This window comes from Macrobrachium nipponense, chromosome 6 (genome assembly GCF_015104395.2).
Source record: "Macrobrachium nipponense isolate FS-2020 chromosome 6, ASM1510439v2, whole genome shotgun sequence".
In the NCBI taxonomy this organism is placed as follows: domain Eukaryota; kingdom Metazoa; phylum Arthropoda; class Malacostraca; order Decapoda; family Palaemonidae; genus Macrobrachium; species Macrobrachium nipponense.
Window position 1 is genome coordinate 125,207,935 of NC_061108.1, and position 20,079 is coordinate 125,228,013.

General features: G+C 47.0%; 1 protein-coding gene across 3 annotated transcripts in view; it reads right to left on the bottom strand.

Annotated features, from left to right (window-relative positions):
- The window catches only part of LOC135216130 (protein-L-isoaspartate(D-aspartate) O-methyltransferase-like), a gene marked incomplete at its 5' end in the record, with an annotated part of 50,288 nt that extends 37,364 nt beyond the window's left edge, over positions 1–12,924 (bottom strand). For all 3 annotated transcript variants that reach the window (XM_064251204.1, XM_064251206.1, XM_064251205.1), the window contains 1 exon segment: positions 12,820–12,924. In XM_064251204.1, coding sequence (XP_064107274.1) covers positions 12,820–12,924 — 105 coding nt within the window.
- Positions 12,925–20,079: the final 7,155 nt, after the last annotated feature.

A 20,079-nucleotide genomic window follows, 5' to 3' on the forward strand; every position in this document is an offset into this window, starting at 1 on the left:
CGAGTGTCTGACTCCGAGAAAACAGGTGAGACAAAAAGTAGATGGTGAGCGAGTTTCGAGATTCCACAGAACTCAAAGATCGTGAAGGGCTTTGTTGTTTGACAGACGCAAATCTCTGAGCCCAAAGGCCGTCAACAACATATTTGCATATTCTTTAATAGTTGTGACTGCCAGCTTCTATTCCCATTCTTCAGACGGAAATGGAAGACGGTAATCTTATTCCTGTCAACATCTCGATAGTCTGAACGTAGTCAGACTCAGAGCGGAGAGGTTATAGGTACCTTTCGAGTTAGAGTAGACCGACTCTCTCGGAAAAGGTCCTTGGAAAGTGAACTAGGAAGTATGTGACCTCTGTGAATCCAGGATCCTGAAGGCCAACATGGGGCGATCAGAGTCATTGTCGCTCCCTGTGACGTCATAATATGTTATTGTTATTAATACAATTAAGTTTGTTCATACTTACCTGGCAGATATATATATAGCTGTATTTTCTGACGTCCGACAGAATTCAAAACTCGCGGCACACGCACGTGGGCGGCCAGGTGGTAGTACCCATTCCCGCCGCTGGGAGGCGGATATCAGGAACCATTCCCATTTTCTATTCATATTTTATTAATGCCTCTGTCTCCTGAGGGAGGAGGGCGGGCACTTTAATTATATATATCTGCCAGGTAAATATGAACAAACTTAATTGTATAATAACAATAACATTTTGTTCATGCCACTTACCTGACAGATATATATATAGCTGAATCACACTACGGATGGTGGGGAAAGACAGAATAGGATTTTTTGGGAAACTAAAATTAAGTAGATGATATACATCTTGGTTCCTTACCTGTTTGCAAAGTAGACTATGTGATTACTGTCACGTAAGGCTGCTTTTGCTTAATTACAGAGTTGCCAGCCAGGTGGAGACCTGTAGTGCTGGTGCGCTCTGGATGATCTGTCAACGGGTGCGAGACCTCAGCGTGACAAGATCATCGAGGCCATACAAATGAGGGCAACGAAGCAACTGACCACCACCTGACCAACTATACACAAAACCCCTTAAAAACTAGCTAACGGATGGGAGATCTTCACATAAGACTCACCACAACCTAAAAACACAACCTAACTTAACCTAACTAAGGAATAGGGAAAGAGCTACTTCCGGACCCCAATACTGTGTCCGCAGAAACGTATGGCCCCAGTGCATTGCAATCGTCATAGATCGTTCTCACATCCCTTAGGTAATGTGAGGCGAAGACGGAGTTGCTCCTCCAAAAGGTACAATCGAGGATGTCCTTGATTGACATGTTCTTTTGGAAGGCAAGAGAGGTAGCGACGGCTCGTACTTCGTGCGCTTTTACTCGGAAGAGGCTCAAATCAGTCTTCTGGAAAGATGAATGAGCCTCCCGAATGGTGTCCCTTAGAAAGAAAGCCACTGCATTCTTTGATAAAGGTTAACTCTGCTCTTCACAGAGCACCAGAGGTTACCTGAGGGACCTCTAACCTCTTTAGTTCTATGCACGTAGAACTTGAGAGCCCTTACCGGGCAAAGGACTCTCTCTGGTTCTTGGCCCACCAGACTTGACATACCTTTGATCTCAAAAGTCTTCGGCCAAGGGTTCGAAGGATTTTCATTCTTCGCCAAGAAAGATGGGTTCAACGAGCAGACAGCATTGTCCCCTTTGAAGCCCATTAACTTGCTAAACGCTTGAATTTCAACTAACTCTCTTAGCCGTCGCAAGAGAAGTTAGGAAAAGAGCCTTCCTTGTCAGATTCCGAAGAGACGCTGTCTGAAGCGGTTCGAAAGTGTTCGACATAAGGAATTTCAGGACTACATCCAGATTCCATGAAGGTGGTCTCATTTGAGGAACCTTCGAGGTCTCGAAAGACTTCAAAAGGTCATGAATATCCTTGTTGTCAGACAGGTCTAGGCCTCTGTGCCTAAAACCGCTGACAACATGCTTTTATATCCTTGATGGTAGGGACCGCTAATTTCTGCACATTTCTGAGAAATAGCAGAAAATCAGCTATCTGGTTCACAGAGGTCGAAGAGGAAACTCCCTCCTTTTTACACCATGCCCTGAAGGAAGCCCACTTCGACTGGTAAACAGCTCTTGTGGAAGCACGTCTCGCATGTGCGATTGCTCCTTCGCAGCTGCCTTCGAAAAACCTCTCGCTCTGGCCAACTTTTCGATAGTCTGAACGCAGTCAGACTCAGAGCGGAGAGGTTTTGTTTTGAAACCTTTCGAAGTGAGGCTGTTTGAGTAGATCTTTCCTCCAGGGCAATGTCCTTGGAAAGTCTACAAGGAAAGACATGACCTCTGTGAACCATTCTCTTGCTGGCCACATCGGAGCGATCAGGGTTAGCCTTGTCCCTTCCGAGGCCGCAAACTTCCTCATGACTTCCCCCAGAATCTTGAATGGTGGGAAGGCATAAAGGTCCAGGGCCCGTCCCAATTCCAAAGCAACGCGTCCACCGCGATTGCCTCTGGATCCAGGACCGGGAGCAGTAAAGAGGAAGTCTCTTGTTCCTTGACGTTGCGAATAAGTAGACCAGTGGCGTCCACAGCGTCCACGTCTCGACAAACGTCCTCGTGCAAGGTCCATTCCGTCGGAAGGACTTGGTCCCGACGACTGAGAAGGTCTGCCCTGACATTTTGCACACCTGCCAATGAATCTCGTCAGGATCGTTACCTCTTTCCTTTTTGCCCACAGCAGAATCTCTCTCGCTAGGGAGTACAACGCTCTGGAGTGTGTACCTCCCTGGTTTTTTAAATAAGCGAGTGCTGTGGTATTGTCCGAGTTATCTGAACAATCTTGTTCTCCAAACTCTTCTCGAAGAACTGCAGGGACAGAAATACTGCTGCCAGTTCTTTTACATTTATATGCCAGGCTACCTGTTCCCCTCTCCAGGAGCCTGACACTTCCTTCCCCCCTAGTGTTGCTCCCCATCCTGTGATGGAAGCGTCTGAGAACAACACTAGGTCGGGGCTCAAAAGAACTTAGGACACACCCTCTTGCAGCTTCTGAGGGTCCAACCACCATCTTAGGTGGTTCTTGATCGAAATCGATATCCTCAATACTGCATCGAGATCGTCTTTTGCCTTCCACTCGTCTGCCAAGAAGAATTGGAGAGGCCTGATGTGCAGTCTTCCCCGCCCAAGGGAAACAAACCTTTCCAGCGAGGAAATGGTCCCCAGCAGAACTCATCCATTCCCTCGCCGAGCAAGTCTCTTTCCTTAGAAAGGCTGAGATCTTTCAAGCCTAGCCGCTGACGTTCCTGGGACGGAAACGCTCGAAAAGCCACTGAATCCATCTTGAATCCCCAGATACACGATGGACTGTGTTGGGGTCAGATGCGACTTTTCGAGATTGACCAGAAGTCCCAGGGACTTCGCTAAGGCTAAAGTGAACTGCAAGTCCTTCAGACACTTCTCTCTCGACGACGCTCTGATCAGCCAGTCGTCGAGGTATAGGAAACTCTTATTCCCGAAGAGTGTAGCCACCTCGCTACGTTCTTCATCACTACTGTGAACACCATCGGAGCCGTGGTCAGTCCGAAGCACATCGCTCTGAACTGCCAAACTTTGTTGTTCAAGACAAATCTTAGATATTTTCTTGACAGAGGGTGGATCGGGATGTGGAAGTACGCGTCCTGCAAGTCCAAGGATACCATCCAGTCGCCCGGTCTCAACGCTCCCAGAACAGAATGAGGCGTCTCCATCGTGAATTTGATCTTTTCCACGAAAGATTGAGCCTGCTTACATCTAGAACTGGACGCCAACCTGACGACTGCTTTGGTACTAGGAAGATTCTGTTGTAGAAACCTGGAGACCCCAGGTCCGCGACTTGTTCCACCGCTCTTTTGTCGATCATCTGTTGAAGGAGATCGAACAAGACTTTCTTCTTTTCTCCTTGGTAGGATGGAGAAAGGTCTCTGGGAGTCGTAGAAAGAGGAGGAAGATCTAAAAAGGGGATCTTGTACCCCTGCTCCACGATCTTGAGGGACCAAGAGTCCGTGTCTCTCTCTCTCCACGCTCCGCAAAAAACAAAATACTTCAGTCTGGCTCCGACTGGTGTCTGAAGGACATGCTTTTCAACTTTGGAGGGCTACTTTGGTTTAAAAGAAGCTCTTCCTCGTGAAACCTCTCCCTCGAGGAGCTGCTCTCGAGGGGGGAGCCCACGAAAGGGCTTTACTTTCTTCGGCGGACGAACTGCAGCCGAAGAGGTTGAAGGTCCGGACCGACCGTCTTGTAGACTGGGCCAAAAGATCCTGAGTAGCCTTCTCTTGTAAGCTGTTCGTCAGGTCCTTTACCAAAGTCTGGGGGAAGAGATGGTTCGAAAGAGGCGAAAACAACAAGTCCGCTTTCTGAGCTGGCGTCACTGAACGAGCTGTGAAGTTGCACAGCAAAGCTCTCTTTTTTAACAAAGCTGTCCCAAAGTGCGATACCAGCTCTTCCGAACCATCCCTGACGGCTTTGTCCATACATGCTAACACGCTGGACAGCTCCCCCAGACTAAGGGATTCTGGGCTTCTTGCTTGTAAATCCAGAACTCCCAAACACCAATCAAGGAAGTTGAAGACTTCCAGCGTCCTAAGCAGACCTTTCAGATGATGGTCTGTCTCCGACGCGGTCCAAGTTACCTTGGCAGAGGGTAAAAGTGACCTCCTCTGTAAGTCTACAAGGCTGGAGAAATCTCCTTGAGCCGACGAAGGGATACGAACTCCCACTTCGTCCTTGGTCTTATACAAATGCCTCCTTTACCACTAAGTTTAGTAGGAGGCAAGGCGAAGGTCGTCTTGCCTTGGTCTCTCCTTCTTATCATCCAGTCCCTGGAGCTTCTTGAAAGCACGTTTCGTCGATAAGAAGAAGTCTTCATCTCTACGAACTCCGGGATTTTCCCCGTTTTCGATGAAGAAAACTGTGAAGGAGGAGACTTGGGAGCTGCGGGCTGAAATTTGTCCCTCAAAAGAAAGAACGCAAGAGTCTGACAGGACTTTGTAACCTCCGAGGTAGAAGGGGGCTGTAGCAGGTTCATCTTCAACCCGATTCCCCCCAAGCCGAACTACCCAGTTCTCCTTCTTCTCTCAACGGAAGAGGAGAACGTCTGTCAGGCGAAGGCGTCCTATTGGAGGGTCTTAGCAAGATCAAAGGACCCCTATCCTTGCAAGATGCAGCCTTATCACGGCTGTCTTCTTTCTGACGCTTACTGCTCGCTGATGGAAGAGCGTCCTGAGGCGGACGAGCGTCTTCCGCGCCTTCCGCGGCAGTCTCACCTGCCCGAGAAGCGTCTTTACCTCTCTTCGCTGGCATACGTGCCTGAGCGCGTAACAAAGTGTCTGGGGGTAAGAATTCTTGTTCAGAATCCCCGAAAGCGTCTTGAAAGGAGGCCTGAACGTCCTGGCGAACTTCCTGCCAAGCGTCCTGTCTAGCGTCCTGGAGAGCGTCCTGCCGAGCGTCCTGTGTAGCGTCCTGGCGAGCGTCCTGACGAACGTCCTGCCTAGCGTCCTGCCAAGCGTCCTGACGAAAACGTCCTGCCGAGGCGTCCTGACGAACGTCCTGCCTAGCGTCCTGCAAGGCGTCCTGACGAACGTCCTGCCTAGCGTCCTGCCAAGCGTCCTGACGAGCGTCCTGACAAGCATCTTGCCGAACGTCCTGCCGAGCGTCCTTGCACAAAGCGTCTTCAAAAGCGTCCTGTCGTAACGTCCTTCTATAAGACGAACGAGATCGGCGAATCGCTGAAGGAGAAGCGATCGGCGAACGAGACGCAGGAGGAGAAGGCAACGGAGACTGCTTAGTCCTCTTGACAGGCAAGTCTAAGGTCCTTCCTCCGCTTAGGCTCGACTGCTGCTGGGCGAGTCCTCTGAGCCATAAGCGAGGATAGCTGGTCCTGAAGGGACAAAAGAATTTCTTCGTTGGGAGAATAATGAGTCGAGGAAGCAGGACTGGGGTCCTGTGAGAAGACGAGGGGCAGAGGGGGACGGCCTCCTTCCTTCTCAAAGGAACAGCTACCTGTTTCTCAGGTGTACGCGCCTGTGCGCGCAACCTAGCGTCCTCATCGGAGGAGATCCTACCTCTCTTCTGAGGCGGAAAGACATCATAAGCGTCTTCCGACGAAAGCGGCGAAAGAGGACGTGAAGCGTCCTCCGCAAGAAACGTCCTCTTTAACGGACGCGAGTCTCTCAGAGCGCTCCACCCCTTGCGCGGGGAGGACGCTTCGGAGGACGAGAAGCACTCCTTCAAGACGCGTGCTCGTGTGCACGGTCCTTGGCAGCCTGGTCTTTGCTACATGGTGGCCTGCCCGAAGGGAGCCAGATCGGTGGGAAGCCCCCGAGTAACCCTCTTGCGGCTTTCGACATACCTCCTCCTGGGTCTTGGAGTCTGATAGAGTCTAGCCTAGAGGCATTATGGGGCCGATCTGACGCCCCCTCCACAACACTGGGGGCACGATCACACACTTGCACCGAGCCAGTTTCCAAGGCTTTCACTTTGGTCTCCAGATGCGAAGGGACTCCAAAATCATAGAGAGAGCATCCGCTCCTCCCGACACAGAATCAGAGCCCGAAGGCAACACAGGTTTAGGGGTTGTAAACACTACAGGTGTTAGTGCAGGAGAAAACGTTAGTCTTACCTTTGGAAGAACTTCTTGTGAGGAAGACCTCCTGATCCTATCGCGCTCAATTTAAGGCGATAGGACTCATATGCTCTCCATTCATCATCAGTCAATTTTCTCACATTCCTTGCACCGATGATCAATCAAACAATGAAGCCCCCTACAACTCATACATACTGTGTGGGGTCTACCGATGCTTTCGGTAGCCTCACCTTACAATCAGCACTCACACACACTCTGAAACTCACACCACGTTGATCAGACATATCTTATAGAGAAAAGTCAATCCAAAATCAAAAACGTCCACTCGCGCATGCCAATTCAACAATCCAATTCAATACCAACAAAAATCAATCAGATACTTAGAAACGAGTCAATTTCCAAAAAATCCTGAGCAGAGGTCTGTAAACAGATGTTTACCGACCGGCGACAGAAAAAAAATATGAATAGAAAATGGGAATGGTTCCTGATATCCGCCTCCCAGCGGCGGGAATGGGTACTACCACCTGGCCGCCCACTGCGTGTGCCGCGAGTTTGAAATTTCTGTCGGACGTCAGAAAATACAGCTATATATATATCTGTCAGGTAAGTGGCATGAACAAACCCTCTTATTACATTTCCTAAGCGATTGAAAAAGGGGAAAAGAGAACTAAACATCCATCCCCCCTGTTCAATATCATAGGATGGCGTTTAATGGTACCGATCCCGGATCGAGAATAAGGGAGCAGAGAAGAACGAAGCCTCTTCGTCCTCAACATATCGAAGAGAAGAATGAAAGGGCGTTCCCTAAAGTCTACACAACTCTCACTTACTTCTAAAGAAAGATTCACTCGTAAGTGAATAGTTGCTGCCGTCGATCGAGACGATTCGTACAGACTTTTGCAATCCTGTAACGAACCTCTAGAGATCGTTACATTCTACGCCTGTTGTTATAATAGGCTCTTTCTCGTAAACTCGAACAAGGACCGACCGAGAAGATACTTCTTAAGGTATAAGAGAGCTGTGGAATATCAGAGTTGATCTGGACCACTGGTTCCCCCCAAAAACTCGTTTCGAGGACTGGAGGGACTACCGAATCGCTTTTACTTCTTTCAGATTAAGATCCAGGACATCTGAAACCCTATCCAGATGTCCGGCACCTTCTTTCTATCACCTCAGGTGATAGACGCACTGAGAGATGTTCAGAATCATTTCTAGATCTAGAATAATATTTCAGTTTCCCGGTAGGAAAAAACTGTGGTCTGAATTGCAGTCTATTCGGGGAAAAAAACTTCTTCAGGAAGGAAATGGTCCCCAGCAAGCTCATCCATTCCCTCCCCGAGTATGCTTACTTCCCTAATAAGGCTGCGCTTTGCCTAAGCAGGAGAGCAAATAAAAGTGCAATGTTGCGGTAGACTCGTAGTTCCATACCGTGCGGTAACGAGCACCGAAAGGATTAAGAGAATAACTCTGTTGAACATAGTAAGGCAAAACGAATGCAACGTTTATTCATTCACGTAAGAAATCCCTCAATCTTAGGCTAAAGTCCGTGACTGTAGGAGAGAGATACAGTTAGTCAGTCAATCCCGCAGGAGAGACGTAACCGTCAGCACAGAGATACGGTTAGTCAGTCAATCCCGCAGGAGAGAGAGACGTAACCTACCGCGCATGACAGCGCACGATCTGTTACTGGCTCGGTTGGACTGGAGGACAGACACAGCGTGACAGCAGCAGCCAGCAGCTTACGAACGTCGTCTCTTAACTTTATGTCTGGGTTATGCCAGCTTACCCTATTCTACGGAAGAAAATAGGTCCGTTTAGTTTTTTGAGCAGTAAAAACTGCTCAAGCTGGTATATTTAAGCGAACAGAAAACGCTAAATATATAGATACGTTTGTGTCGTCAGAACACTACCATACAACGGTAAAAGATAAATCGGAAACTCCTGGAAGGCTGCAGGGAGTAACGATTAAATGTCCTTAAAATAGACAATAGACCTCTCGGTTGCCATCCGAAGAGGTAACTACAGCAAGCGTATATGACTTGAACCAACCAGAAGTAAAATAACGCAAGGCAAAATATGAAATATATCACAATAAAGTTTGTTCATACTTACCTGGCAGACATATATATGCTGAATTCGGAAATACAGCTACATACATATCTGACAGGCAAGTTTCATGAACAAAACTTAAGAGAATCGAAGCAGTCAGCTCAAGCTTCTTATGTTATTGGACATAGCGTTCATTGACGTAGTCTACAAGTCTATTTCTTGTACGAGTCCTGCGAATGACGAATGAGAGCTCTTCCGAATCTTGTCAATAAGAGCTTATTCGCTTACGCAATATCAAGTTAATGAGATGTTTGTCAATGAGAACTAACCCATTTACGGGACAAAGAGATATTTTGTCAATGAGGGGATACCCACTTACTTGACAAAAACGAAAGTATATTGTCAATGGGGGAAAGTCACTGAATTGACAAAACGTAATCCAGGAAAGTCGAGATCATTTAATTTTTCCGATTCCCGTCTCAAACGAGGAAGGGGCAAGAATCCTGTTAAGAGACTGGGCTTACGGCAGGTAGAACGACGATGTTCAAATCGGCAGCGTAGTCCCGACTAGAAACTAACAAAATCTATCATCTGAAAAACCCTTTCAGATGGGCTAAAAAGAAAAAAACTTGCAAAATTATCCTGGGAAGAGGAAGAAACTCTCCAACCAGCTTCCTCTCCCGTATCACAACTAATGCCTGCTAAAGCTTAAATTTATTGGCAGTATGGCAAAGGAAGTCCTGTCTTGCGCTTTCTGAAGAGCGTCCTTTTGATGAGTGCCTTTGCAAGAATCCTACTGAACGTTGCCGAGAGTCCTGACGTGCAGGACATCGAGCCTTACATAACCCGTAACTGCCTTATCGCAAAGTCTTGACTGCGGTAGTGGCAACTTAAATTTATTGGCAGAATGGCAAAGGTTGCGGTAGAGCAAACGAGATCTTCCCTTGAGCTTTCCTTAACTCCATCCAACCTATGCGAAAAGCAATATTAATTGACAGAGACCTCTTGAATTCACGAAACCCGATGTCTTGCTGGGTTCGAAGAAGAAGTTCTGTTCACCTTTCAGCTTCCTCCGAAGCACTGGCCGTACTTCACATTCTTTGCAGGTGAAGTAGAAGGTATCACCGAAGGTATAGGTAAAATTGTCTTTTAGGCCCAAATCTGTAAACAATGAGCTTCTTGCAAGAGTTTGCAACAGAAATGTTCAGCCAGGCGACACACCTGGCGTGCGCTGGTGCACGCTCGGCGTCCACTGGCGCGCGCATCGGCGTCCACTGGAGCGCGCTCGGACGATCCACTGGCGCGTGCGCTGGCGTCCTACACTGAGCGCGCTTGCGTGGCGCACCCCGCGCGCGCCTGGTGCTGGAGTCCATCCGAGCGTCCCCGGGCGTCCGCTCTCAAAAGCTTCCTGCTACTATGACTCTTTTAGTATTCTCGGTGGAAAGACGGACACGAGTTCAGGCGACGTTCGCCTTCTTACTTCTCACTGAAACGCATAACGAGAGAGAGAGAGAGAGGACGTGAAGCGTCCTCTTCTATAAAGCTTCTATTTAGAGGGCGCGAGTCCTTCCGAAAGCTCCAACCCCTGTACGGGGAGGACGCTTCGGAGGACGAGAAGCAATCTTTCAGGATTCGTGCACGCGCACGACACTTTCGGCAGTCTGGGGATTTTCATCAGAAACTGCCGAAGGCACGCCAGATCGGTGGGGGTTCCTTGTAACCCTCCTTAGGCTTTTCGACATGCTCCCTCCCCGGGTCCTGGGAGTCAAGCAGAGGTCCCGGCCTAGAGGCGAAACGAGGCCGATCTGACGCACCCTCCACTACACAAGGGGTATCACTGCACTTCTGCACTTCACTTTTACTCTCTAAAGCAAGCACTTTCGATTCTAAGTTACGAATCGAAGAGTATCAGAGAAAGGGCAATTCCTCTACAGACACTGCTTAGGGCCCGAAGGCAACACTGCAGGGTAGGAGTAACAATTACAGAAGTAGCACTTCACAGCAATGAAGGAGAGCGCACCTCTCGTAGACATATTCATAGCCCGTAGCCGGCCCATACTACAGGGTTAGGCAAAATAAAGTCTACAGGAAGGTTAGCAGGTTCACTACCCTGACTTTTGTTACTGATTAATTGCGTACATACGAATCATACGTCTTCCTTACGGAATTAGACATGTTTACTGATTAATTGCGTACATACGGATCATACGTCTTCCTTACAGAATAGACAAAGTCTCATACTCCTTACATGACAAATCTCAACAAAGAAGCAAGACCCATACCCCTCGTACATACCAAGTGCGGATCTACCGAAGCTTTCGGTAGCCACACCCTATCTTTGCAGACAACCCCGTCTGAAACTAGCCTAACTAGATTCAGATATTTTATGCAAAAATGAATCAAATTCAAATCAATTTAAGATAGCGTATGCCTAGCCACAAATCCAAGTAAATAAATCAAAAGACAATTAGGATACTTAGCGGCAATGAAGTTTCCAAAATCCTAAGACGGAGGTACTGAAAACAGGTGTTTTCAGCACCGGCGACAGAAAAATTATGAATAGAAAATGGGAATGGTTCCTGATACCCGCCTCCCAGCGGCGGGAATGGGTACTAACCACCTGGCCGACCACTGCGTGTGTCGGAAGTTTTTAAAATTCTGTCGGACTTCAGAAAATACAGCTATATATATATCTGACAGGTAAGTTTCATGAACAAAAAGAAAAGTAAAAAAAATACAACACAAGCATTCAAAGAAATAAGAAAAGTAAGAAAATATTAGTCTTTCTAAGCAGGTCTGAAAACATCAATATCCCTTACGAATGGGGAAAAAGAAAAATAGCAAAATTCGTTTGTATACTAGAAGCCAGTCCCTACCATCAACCCCAGCCTTAAGCTCTCCAAGTACCTGAAGTAAAATGCCTCAATGTAAATTTAAAAGTGAGACTTTCTGATCAGGTTTTCATGACGGCTGTTGATACGAAGTAGTATACTGAACCTCTCTTTCTTAGAAGAGTGCTCATACTCCTTATTCAGTTAATGCAAATTTTCGGGTTGCCACTGTTACAGGAATTTCCCAAAATTTTAAAGTACTATATTGTTTTACTTCAAGGTACAAAGACAATGAAACTCATTGCTGAACTGAGAAAGTTCTAGTCAAATTAAGTGTAATTATTTTCTAAACCTTGACAAAAAGATGCATTAATTATGGAATGTTCATTGAATCATACATTGTATATTTGAGTATGTATCCTTGAGCAACACTACAATGAGGTTAATGGTCAGGTCTTCTACCCTTATTCTGTACGTCTTGACTACAAGCCAGAATGATATCAGGAATTCATTTGTTTTTTAACTTTCACACAGTGATTCCCCAACTACAAATGACACCAGCATGTATTTTTGCAGCAGACTATGCTTTCTGACCCTTATTTTCCATTATTTGCTCCAATATTAGATAGATCTTTTCAAATAAAATTTTACAAATTCTTGTAAATATGCTTACCCTTTGAAGAGACATTTTGCACTCACTTTAGACTAGTATTCCTTTCTACATAGATTAAAACATTATTTTAATTTGTATGAATACACTGACTATATGGTTTTCAACTCTAAGCCATGGGGCTCAAAAATACATGAAAATTTTTACTTCTGTTATGTTGGAGGCCAAAAGAGGCACGACATAGATGTAATGAACTTTCAACGAAGCCTGATCTGACAGTGTTTGTGCATTTAGGAATGGTCAAATCAAGTACCCTCTAAAATGACTGTATTTTAAAAGCTTTATGACTTGTGTCTGTTTCACTTCATTCACTCTTTCCATTCATAAGTTGGCCTCTCTGAAGGGGCTATTTCCTTGGCGTGGTATCTTGTGATGAATGTGAAAAGCAAGAAATTACTAGAGAAACATTGTGATAAAAGATAAAAATTGAAAAATATATATGAGAGAGAGAGAGAGAGAGAGAGAGAGAGAGAGAGAGAGAGAGAGAGAGAGAGAGAGAGAGAGAGAGAGAGAGAGAGAGCAAATTCAGCAATGACCCCATCACTGCAAAGCTTGAACCATGTTTTAATTTTCATATACTGTACTGGATAGTTTCCACCCTACACAGATATATATATATAGCTTTCCATTTCTCTAATTGCAGGGGTTCAATAAACAGCAAAGTAATAGAAAATAGCTTACCATATGGCCCATACATGCTGTTAAGTATCCACTTCCAGAGCCAACATCCAAGGCCCTATTTCCTTTCTTTAAATGATTACTCAGTAACTCCAGTGCATGAGCATGCTGTAAAAGACAAAATTGTAAAAATTTGCTCATCATAAAAAGATTTTGACAGGGATGAAAATGGATGAGAAGCTGGTCAAAGAGTAGTAGACATGGAAGAAACAGGATGAAGACTTGTAGAAGGGGCCAAAATACCTGAAAAGTACATAGTTAAAGACCTTGATCAGATGGGAATTCAGAAAGACTGTACTACACAGAAACCGGAAGACAAAGCTAATATTAAGTCTTAGTTCATATTTGGAAAATATGTCATAATAATGGCATCGTAGAAAAACAAATCAAGTTATTTAACTACATAAATACTCTAGAATATTTATTTTAAAAATTACACAAGAGAACATTCAAGAATCTGTATGAAAACTGTAATTTCACATTTTACATAAATATATTTCTGTATACTTTTTAACTAAGAATTGGTATTTCTGGGCTTAGCCTGTGTCGATCCATGAAATAGTTCCTTTAGCACTCATTTCTAAGGTATAAATATTGCTATAAATACCAGAGAAAAAAGCTATATGGTAATGCCAGAATAGTCCGGCTCGCTCACCTTTATTTAAGGTGTCGGTATGGTATCTGGGGTGAGTGAAACCACTACCAGAGGTCCCCCTGCCATTTAGTCTCTTCCTTTCTCAATATCCCTTGTCTACAGAGGAGCCGTTCCAGGCCCCCGCTACCGCTACAACTAGCGCTTTGTTTATCATTCCTTTCGATAGCACGACTTTGCTAACACACATTTTTTCTAAGTGTAGTGATTTCGCTTCGGAATTTCTCCTTTTTGCATCATGGAATGTCAGGTAGATTCTGCATCTAAGTTGAGTACTGCAATTAATGTTTGGTATTATTTGGAGGTAGCGATAGGCATGATAAACTGTTTTAAAATAGGTTAAATGCGGGAGCGGCAACCCGTGCGTTGCCGCTCCCACGCCGCCATTTCGTGGCTCGCTACCTGTGTATATTTACGCTCTTATCGTACACCAATTGGTCTCCTATACTAATTGGAGTCGATTTTCATCATTTAGCCGTTCTCTATATATATAATTTATAGATGCGTTTTTATTTATCTGACGTTTTAATGTTTAGTCCGATCGCGGGGATAGCCTACGGACCGAATCGCATGCTTTCGGGACGTAGCCTACTCAGTTAGCCATATTTTACATCTTGAGGTTGGCATATCAACCATATATCTAGTTAAGATGTATTATATGCTATTAGTATTATGGTAAGACACCCCTGTCTTCTACGGTAGGACCCTGATCCATTCGTAGCCTATACATGTTCGTCCTCGAGCCACCCTGGCCACCTTGCCCTTTCGGTTAAATATTTTGATTCGGAATCTAGGCAGCTAAGCCGCTCTGAGTTTGCCAGGCCAACTAGTTCAGATCGATTCGATTTACGAAGTTAGGCCAGCTGCTCGAGAGGACTCATTGCTTTCCCTTTCGCTCCATATTTATTTCTCTCTTTCTTATCTCCCCCGCGTTAGGACAGGATGTGTCTTGATATATGTGTTTTATTATGATTCATAACCCTCTTACGCCGGAGCGGTAAAAAAAAAAATTGTCTCCCGTGTGCCGGAGGGGTTTCGGAGTGAGCGCGGAAGCGGAAAAAATATTTTTTTCAAAAAATGACAATTTGTCCAAAATTGCATTTTTCCTAACTATACAAACCTGAGGTCCTTTTACAATAGGAAGGTACTAGCGGCAGCTGGATAGGTCGTAAGCTTTCGAACAAGGGGTTCGGTAGTTAACTGCTTGTCCGACAGGCGCGCGCGCGCGACTGGGAGGTAAACAAATCACTTTTGCTTTTGGCCCAAGCAAAAACTGCAGAGTGAGGGGTGGCATGAGGTGGGACTATGTGGTAAAAGGACCTCAGGTTTGTATATTTAGGAAAATGCAATTTTGGACAAATTGTCATTTGTTCCGACACGGCATACAAACCTTCGGTCCTTTTACAATAGGAAGACTCACTTCTTGGTGGGAGGAATCTGAGTCTTTTGTGAACAGACTGGTGTTCGCCCAACCTTGGAATGCCTCCCTGGTCGTAAGAGCGAGGGAGGGATCCAAGCCTCTGTCCGATTGATCGGGGTGTGCACCGCAGGATCAATGGTCAGACCTCTGGACCAAGTACTAAGAGAGAGGCAAGCGTATCTCTTCGTACCAGCAAACAAGAACAAGTTCCTATTTGCAAGAGGCAACATAAAGTTATGGTTTGTCTCTTGTTGGCATCCACTTCCCCCCCCTTGTAGGAGGAAGTGGTGGATATTCGCTCCCATCCCTAGTGAAAGGGATAGGATGGGGCTCTGTCGAGTAGCTCACCGGCATCTCGTCCTTATCCAGCAAGGTGATGACCGTATCCCTCTACCCACAGGTAGAGGGGGAGAAAAAGATAGGAAGAGAAGCCAGTCACTCTCTCATTCACTTACTATTCTTACAGTCACACCAGGACTCGATGCTGTTCAGCCTGCTAGGGTCTGGGTTAGCTACACAACGTGTTGAGCAGCCACCACGGGTCCCAAGGAAAACGATCCAAGGACCTGTGGGCAATATCCAAAGGGTAGAAGGAGGTGCCAGTGGTCTGGTTGTACCAGACCCCTGCCTTCAGTACCTGCGCCACGGAGAAGTTCTTGTGTAACTCGAGGGAGTGTACTTCTAGGTCATCTTGGTGCTGACGAAGTCTTCAACACTCAGCCTGGGATGTTCGAGTTTCTTCAGAAAGCGCGGTCGCGCTTTCACAGGACAAAGCAGCATCTCCTTCGCATCGAAGGCGGTGAAGTCCATTAGGGAGGGGATTGTGAAGGACTCTAACCGATCGTCAGGAACCGAAGGGTTCAGAGTCTTCGCTACGAATTCGGTACAAAATCGAGCGTCACGAATCCCCATCCCCTGGATGCTTGACTTCGCAGGAAAAGTCATGCAATTACCTCAGAGGAAAAGAAGGGAATGGTCGTATGACCTATCCCTCTTCTCGACTTCGGTGATGTCCTGTACCCATACTGGTCTATCCGTCTGCAGCGAAGTTGTTCTTCTCGGTAGTGGATAGGACACCGACACTCAATGGTGGTGTCGATGGTATGGGTACTGTGACAAGCCGTTAGGACGAAAAGAAAAGACTGTTGATGGAACAACCGAACTAAGTCCACAGCGAAGTTCGTAACAGACTTGGGCGCTCTGACAGCTGCCGACTGACTGCGTTCGGTAGGAGGCAAGTTGTCCAAGCACCCGAGCAAGTCACGTGACCTTCGCCTTAAAAGGGTTATGCCAAGAGACTAAACAAATAATTTGTTCGTCACCGATGCCAGAAGGCAAGGTGATGACTCTCTTAAGGCATGTGCCCAACAGGCGAAAGTCAATTGCCTTCTAGAGACCGAGGTCCCTGATGGCAAGATATCTCATAGTATAGTTGATTCTCGGCTAAGGAGAAACAACACTATGTGTCGTTGAAGACGAAGGTGTACAGAAAATGCAACCTACGTCTTCACAGCTGAACCGAGAGAAGGATTCTCAAGATTATGAACCTGTGCTACAAACACTGAGAACGCTAACCGCTATTCATTGCTGTCCGGTGAGGATCGTAGTTGCAATGAAAGCGGAGCGCTTTTCAGTAATGAAGACACAGGGGAATACTGCCTGAAGACCTGCTTCTCATGGGCTGAACATTTGGAAGTAGAGCTGTCAGGTCGGAGAGTAGGCGATGTCTTCTGACACATCTGTTATTCGGGGCGAACAATGAATAATTGCACACCTACGAATACGAGATATTTTGAAGACAAACTCAGATGTCTGCAAAAATCATTCGCATTATCGCGGTGCGATGCAGCGGGTGACTAGTACAGACTTCTGTTACCGTGCGGTAAACAGAAAGATGAGAGTCCAAGAGATATCTCTGTTGAAAATTCTCGCAATGTCGAAGGCAATGAAATCGAGCGTCACAGCAGTAGATGGTCCTTCATTATTGCGAGAATCCCCGTTAATCAGACCTAAGTCCATGATTGTTGGGCAGAGATACGGTTCGGTAGTCAATCAAACCAGGGGAGAGAGAGACGTAAACTGACCGTGCATCTCCGAGACCTAGCTGATACTGAGCCGCTATCAGGCAGTTCAATACGCAGTAGCTCTCGGTGACTCGTCATCCTGAGTTGCCAGGTAATCCATTATTCCACGAAGGAATGCGTTCGGCTAGAACCATCGAGCATAAAGAATACGCTCGAGCAATTATATTTAAACGAAACGGATTTCGGTAAATACAAAAGCTGATTTGGTGTTGTCATGACAATACCAAGTATCTAAAATCGAAACTGATAACTGCTGGGAGGTTGCAGGCAACCCCGAGTTGCAGTTCAATTAAGATACAATTCGTCTCGGTCACAAACCGTAGAGTTAACTACGGTATGCGCCTACCCCCCCGGACAATTCAACTGTTAAAAGAATCATGTCGCGAGGGTAATATACGTAGTATATTTGTAGGTTCTGTACAACGACCTCCATCCTAAATTCTTTTCCCCTCGAGGAATGAGAATAAGGATTGGAGATCGACCGCCTTCGTTCTCTAGTCAAGAGAGTGAAGGAGAAGTCTTTCCCAAAGGAAAGCTTCAATGGTGAACAGAATACCGAAGACGATAGTTCAAGCCAAAATGACAATTTGTCGAAAATTGCATTTTTCCTAACTATACAAACCTGAGGTCCTTTAACAATAGGAAGGTAACTAGCGGCAGCTGGGACGGTCGTAAGCTTCGAACAAGGGGAGAACACGGTAGTTAACTGCTTGTCCGATCGTGCGCGCAGCGCCGCGCGGGCGGGCGGTGAAGAATCACTTTTGCTTTAGGCCCATGCAAAAAGTTGGCAGGGTGAGGGGTGGTATGAGGTGGACTATATGTAAAGGACCTCAGGTTTGTATAGTTAGGAAAAATGCAATTTTCGACAAATTGTCATTTGTTCCGATACGTAATACAAACCCTCGGTCCTTTAACATATGGAAGACTCACTTCTTGGTGGGTGGAATCTGAGTCTTTTGGTGAACAGACTGGAGTTCGTCCAACCTTGGAATGCCTCCCTGGTCGTAAGAGCAAGGGAGGGATCCAAACCTCTGTCCGATTGATCGGGGTGTGCACCGCAGGATCAATGGTCAGACCTCTGAGCCAAGTACTAAGAGAGAGGCAAGCGTATCTCTTCGTACCAGCATTGTAAGAACTTGTTCCTGTACAGGAGCCAACATAAAGTTATGGGTTTGTCTCAAGTAGGCATCCACTCCTTCCCCCTTGTTGGAGGGAGTGGAGGATATTTGCTTCTATCCCTAACTAAAGGGATAGATTGGGGCTCGGTCGAGTAGCTTACCTGCATCGAATTCCTTTCCAGCATGGTGACGACCGTGACCCTCTGCCCACAGGTAGAGAGGAGAGAAAGATTGGAGAAGAGAAGCCAGTCGCACTCTCATTCAACCATTCATTCCTACAGTCACGCAGGAATCGATGCTGTTCTGCCTGCTCGGGGTGCTGGGTAAGCTTACACAACGTGTTGAGCAGCCACCACAGGTCCCAAGGAAAAAGTATCCAAGGACTTGTGGGCAATATCCCGAAGGTAGAAGGACGTGAAGGTAGTCTGTTGGCCCAGACACCTGCCTTCAGGACCTGCGCCACGGAGAAGTTCTTACGGAACGCCAAAGAGGGTCCAATACCTCTGACTTCGTGGGCTCTCGGTCGGAGCGTACGGATGTCGTCACTACCATCAGCCTCGTACGCTCTCCTGATCACCTCACGCAGCCAGAAAGAAAGCGTGTTCTTGATACTTCTTTCTTGGTAACCCCCAGTGCTAACGCAGAGGCGTTCGACACTCAGGCCTGAGGTTGTCGAGTTTTCTTCAGATAGCGCCGTAGCGCCCTCACAGGACAAAGCAGCATCTCATCCGTATCGTTGTCGGTGAAATAAAATCCATTAGGGAGGGGATCGTGAAAGACTCGAACCTGTCGTCAGGGATCGACGGATTCTGAGTCTTAGCTACGAAATTCGGGATGAAATAGAGCGTCACAGATCCCCAGCCCCTGGAAAATGTTTTACACTGAAGGACAGACCATGAAGTTCCCCTACTCTCTTCGCCGATGCCAGGGCCAGCAGAAGAAGAGGGTCTTGAGGGTCAGATCCCTGTCTGACGACTCTCGGAGTGGCTCGAATGGTCTTCGAGTTAAACTCCTAAGGACGAGTCACATCCACTCAGGGGGGCCTGAGTTCCCTGGGTGGGCAAGACCTTTCGAAGCTCCTCTAAGCAAGGAGATCTCGAACGAGTTCGAGATGTCCAGTCCCCTCAGTTTTAGGACGAGCGCCAGTGCTGCTCTATATCCTTTAACTGTGGGTACTGAGAGGAGCTTCTCTCGGCGAAGAAACACGAGGAAAATCCGCTACCTGCTGAAGAGTGGCTCTGAGAGGAGATAGACCCCGTCTACGACACCAACCACAGAAGACGGCCCACTTCCCCTGGTACACAGCTGCAGAGGACTGTCTGACGTGTCCAGCCATCTCTGTTGCTGCGCTGCGAGAAAAGCCTCTCGTTCGCAAGAGATGGTGGATAACAGCCAGCCGTTGAAGTTGTAGGGACTGGACTGCTCGGGTGGTACCCGCTCCTACGTGTGGCTGGGCTAGAAGGTTGTGCCAGTGGGGCATCTCTCTCGGTTCTTCCGCAAGAAGAGCAGCAGGTCCGGATACCAAACGGCTTGAGGTCGTTTGGGAGCCACCAGGATCATCCTGAGATTGGGAGTGACCAGCGCTCGGCTGATCACTTTCCGAATCAGACAAAAGGGAGGAAAGGCGTAGACGAAGAGGTTGTCCCAGGGGTGTTGAAGAGCGTCCTCTGCAGCTGCCCATGGGTCCGGCACGGCTGAGCAAAAAACTTGAAGTTTTTTGTTGTGCCGGGTGGCGAACAGGTCTATGACCGGACGCCCCCACAGGTTGAAGAGCCTTTCCGCCACTTCTGGGTGTAGGGACCACTCGGTCCCTATTACCTGATCCCGACGGCTGAGCTTGTCTGCTACTACATTCCTCTTGCCTGGAATGTAGCGTGCTGACAGCTCTATCGAGTGAGCCTGGCCCACTCGTGCACCTGCACAGTCAACTGGTGTAGCGGGAGAGACACTAGGCCCCCCTGCTTGTTGACGTATGCCACTACTGTGGTG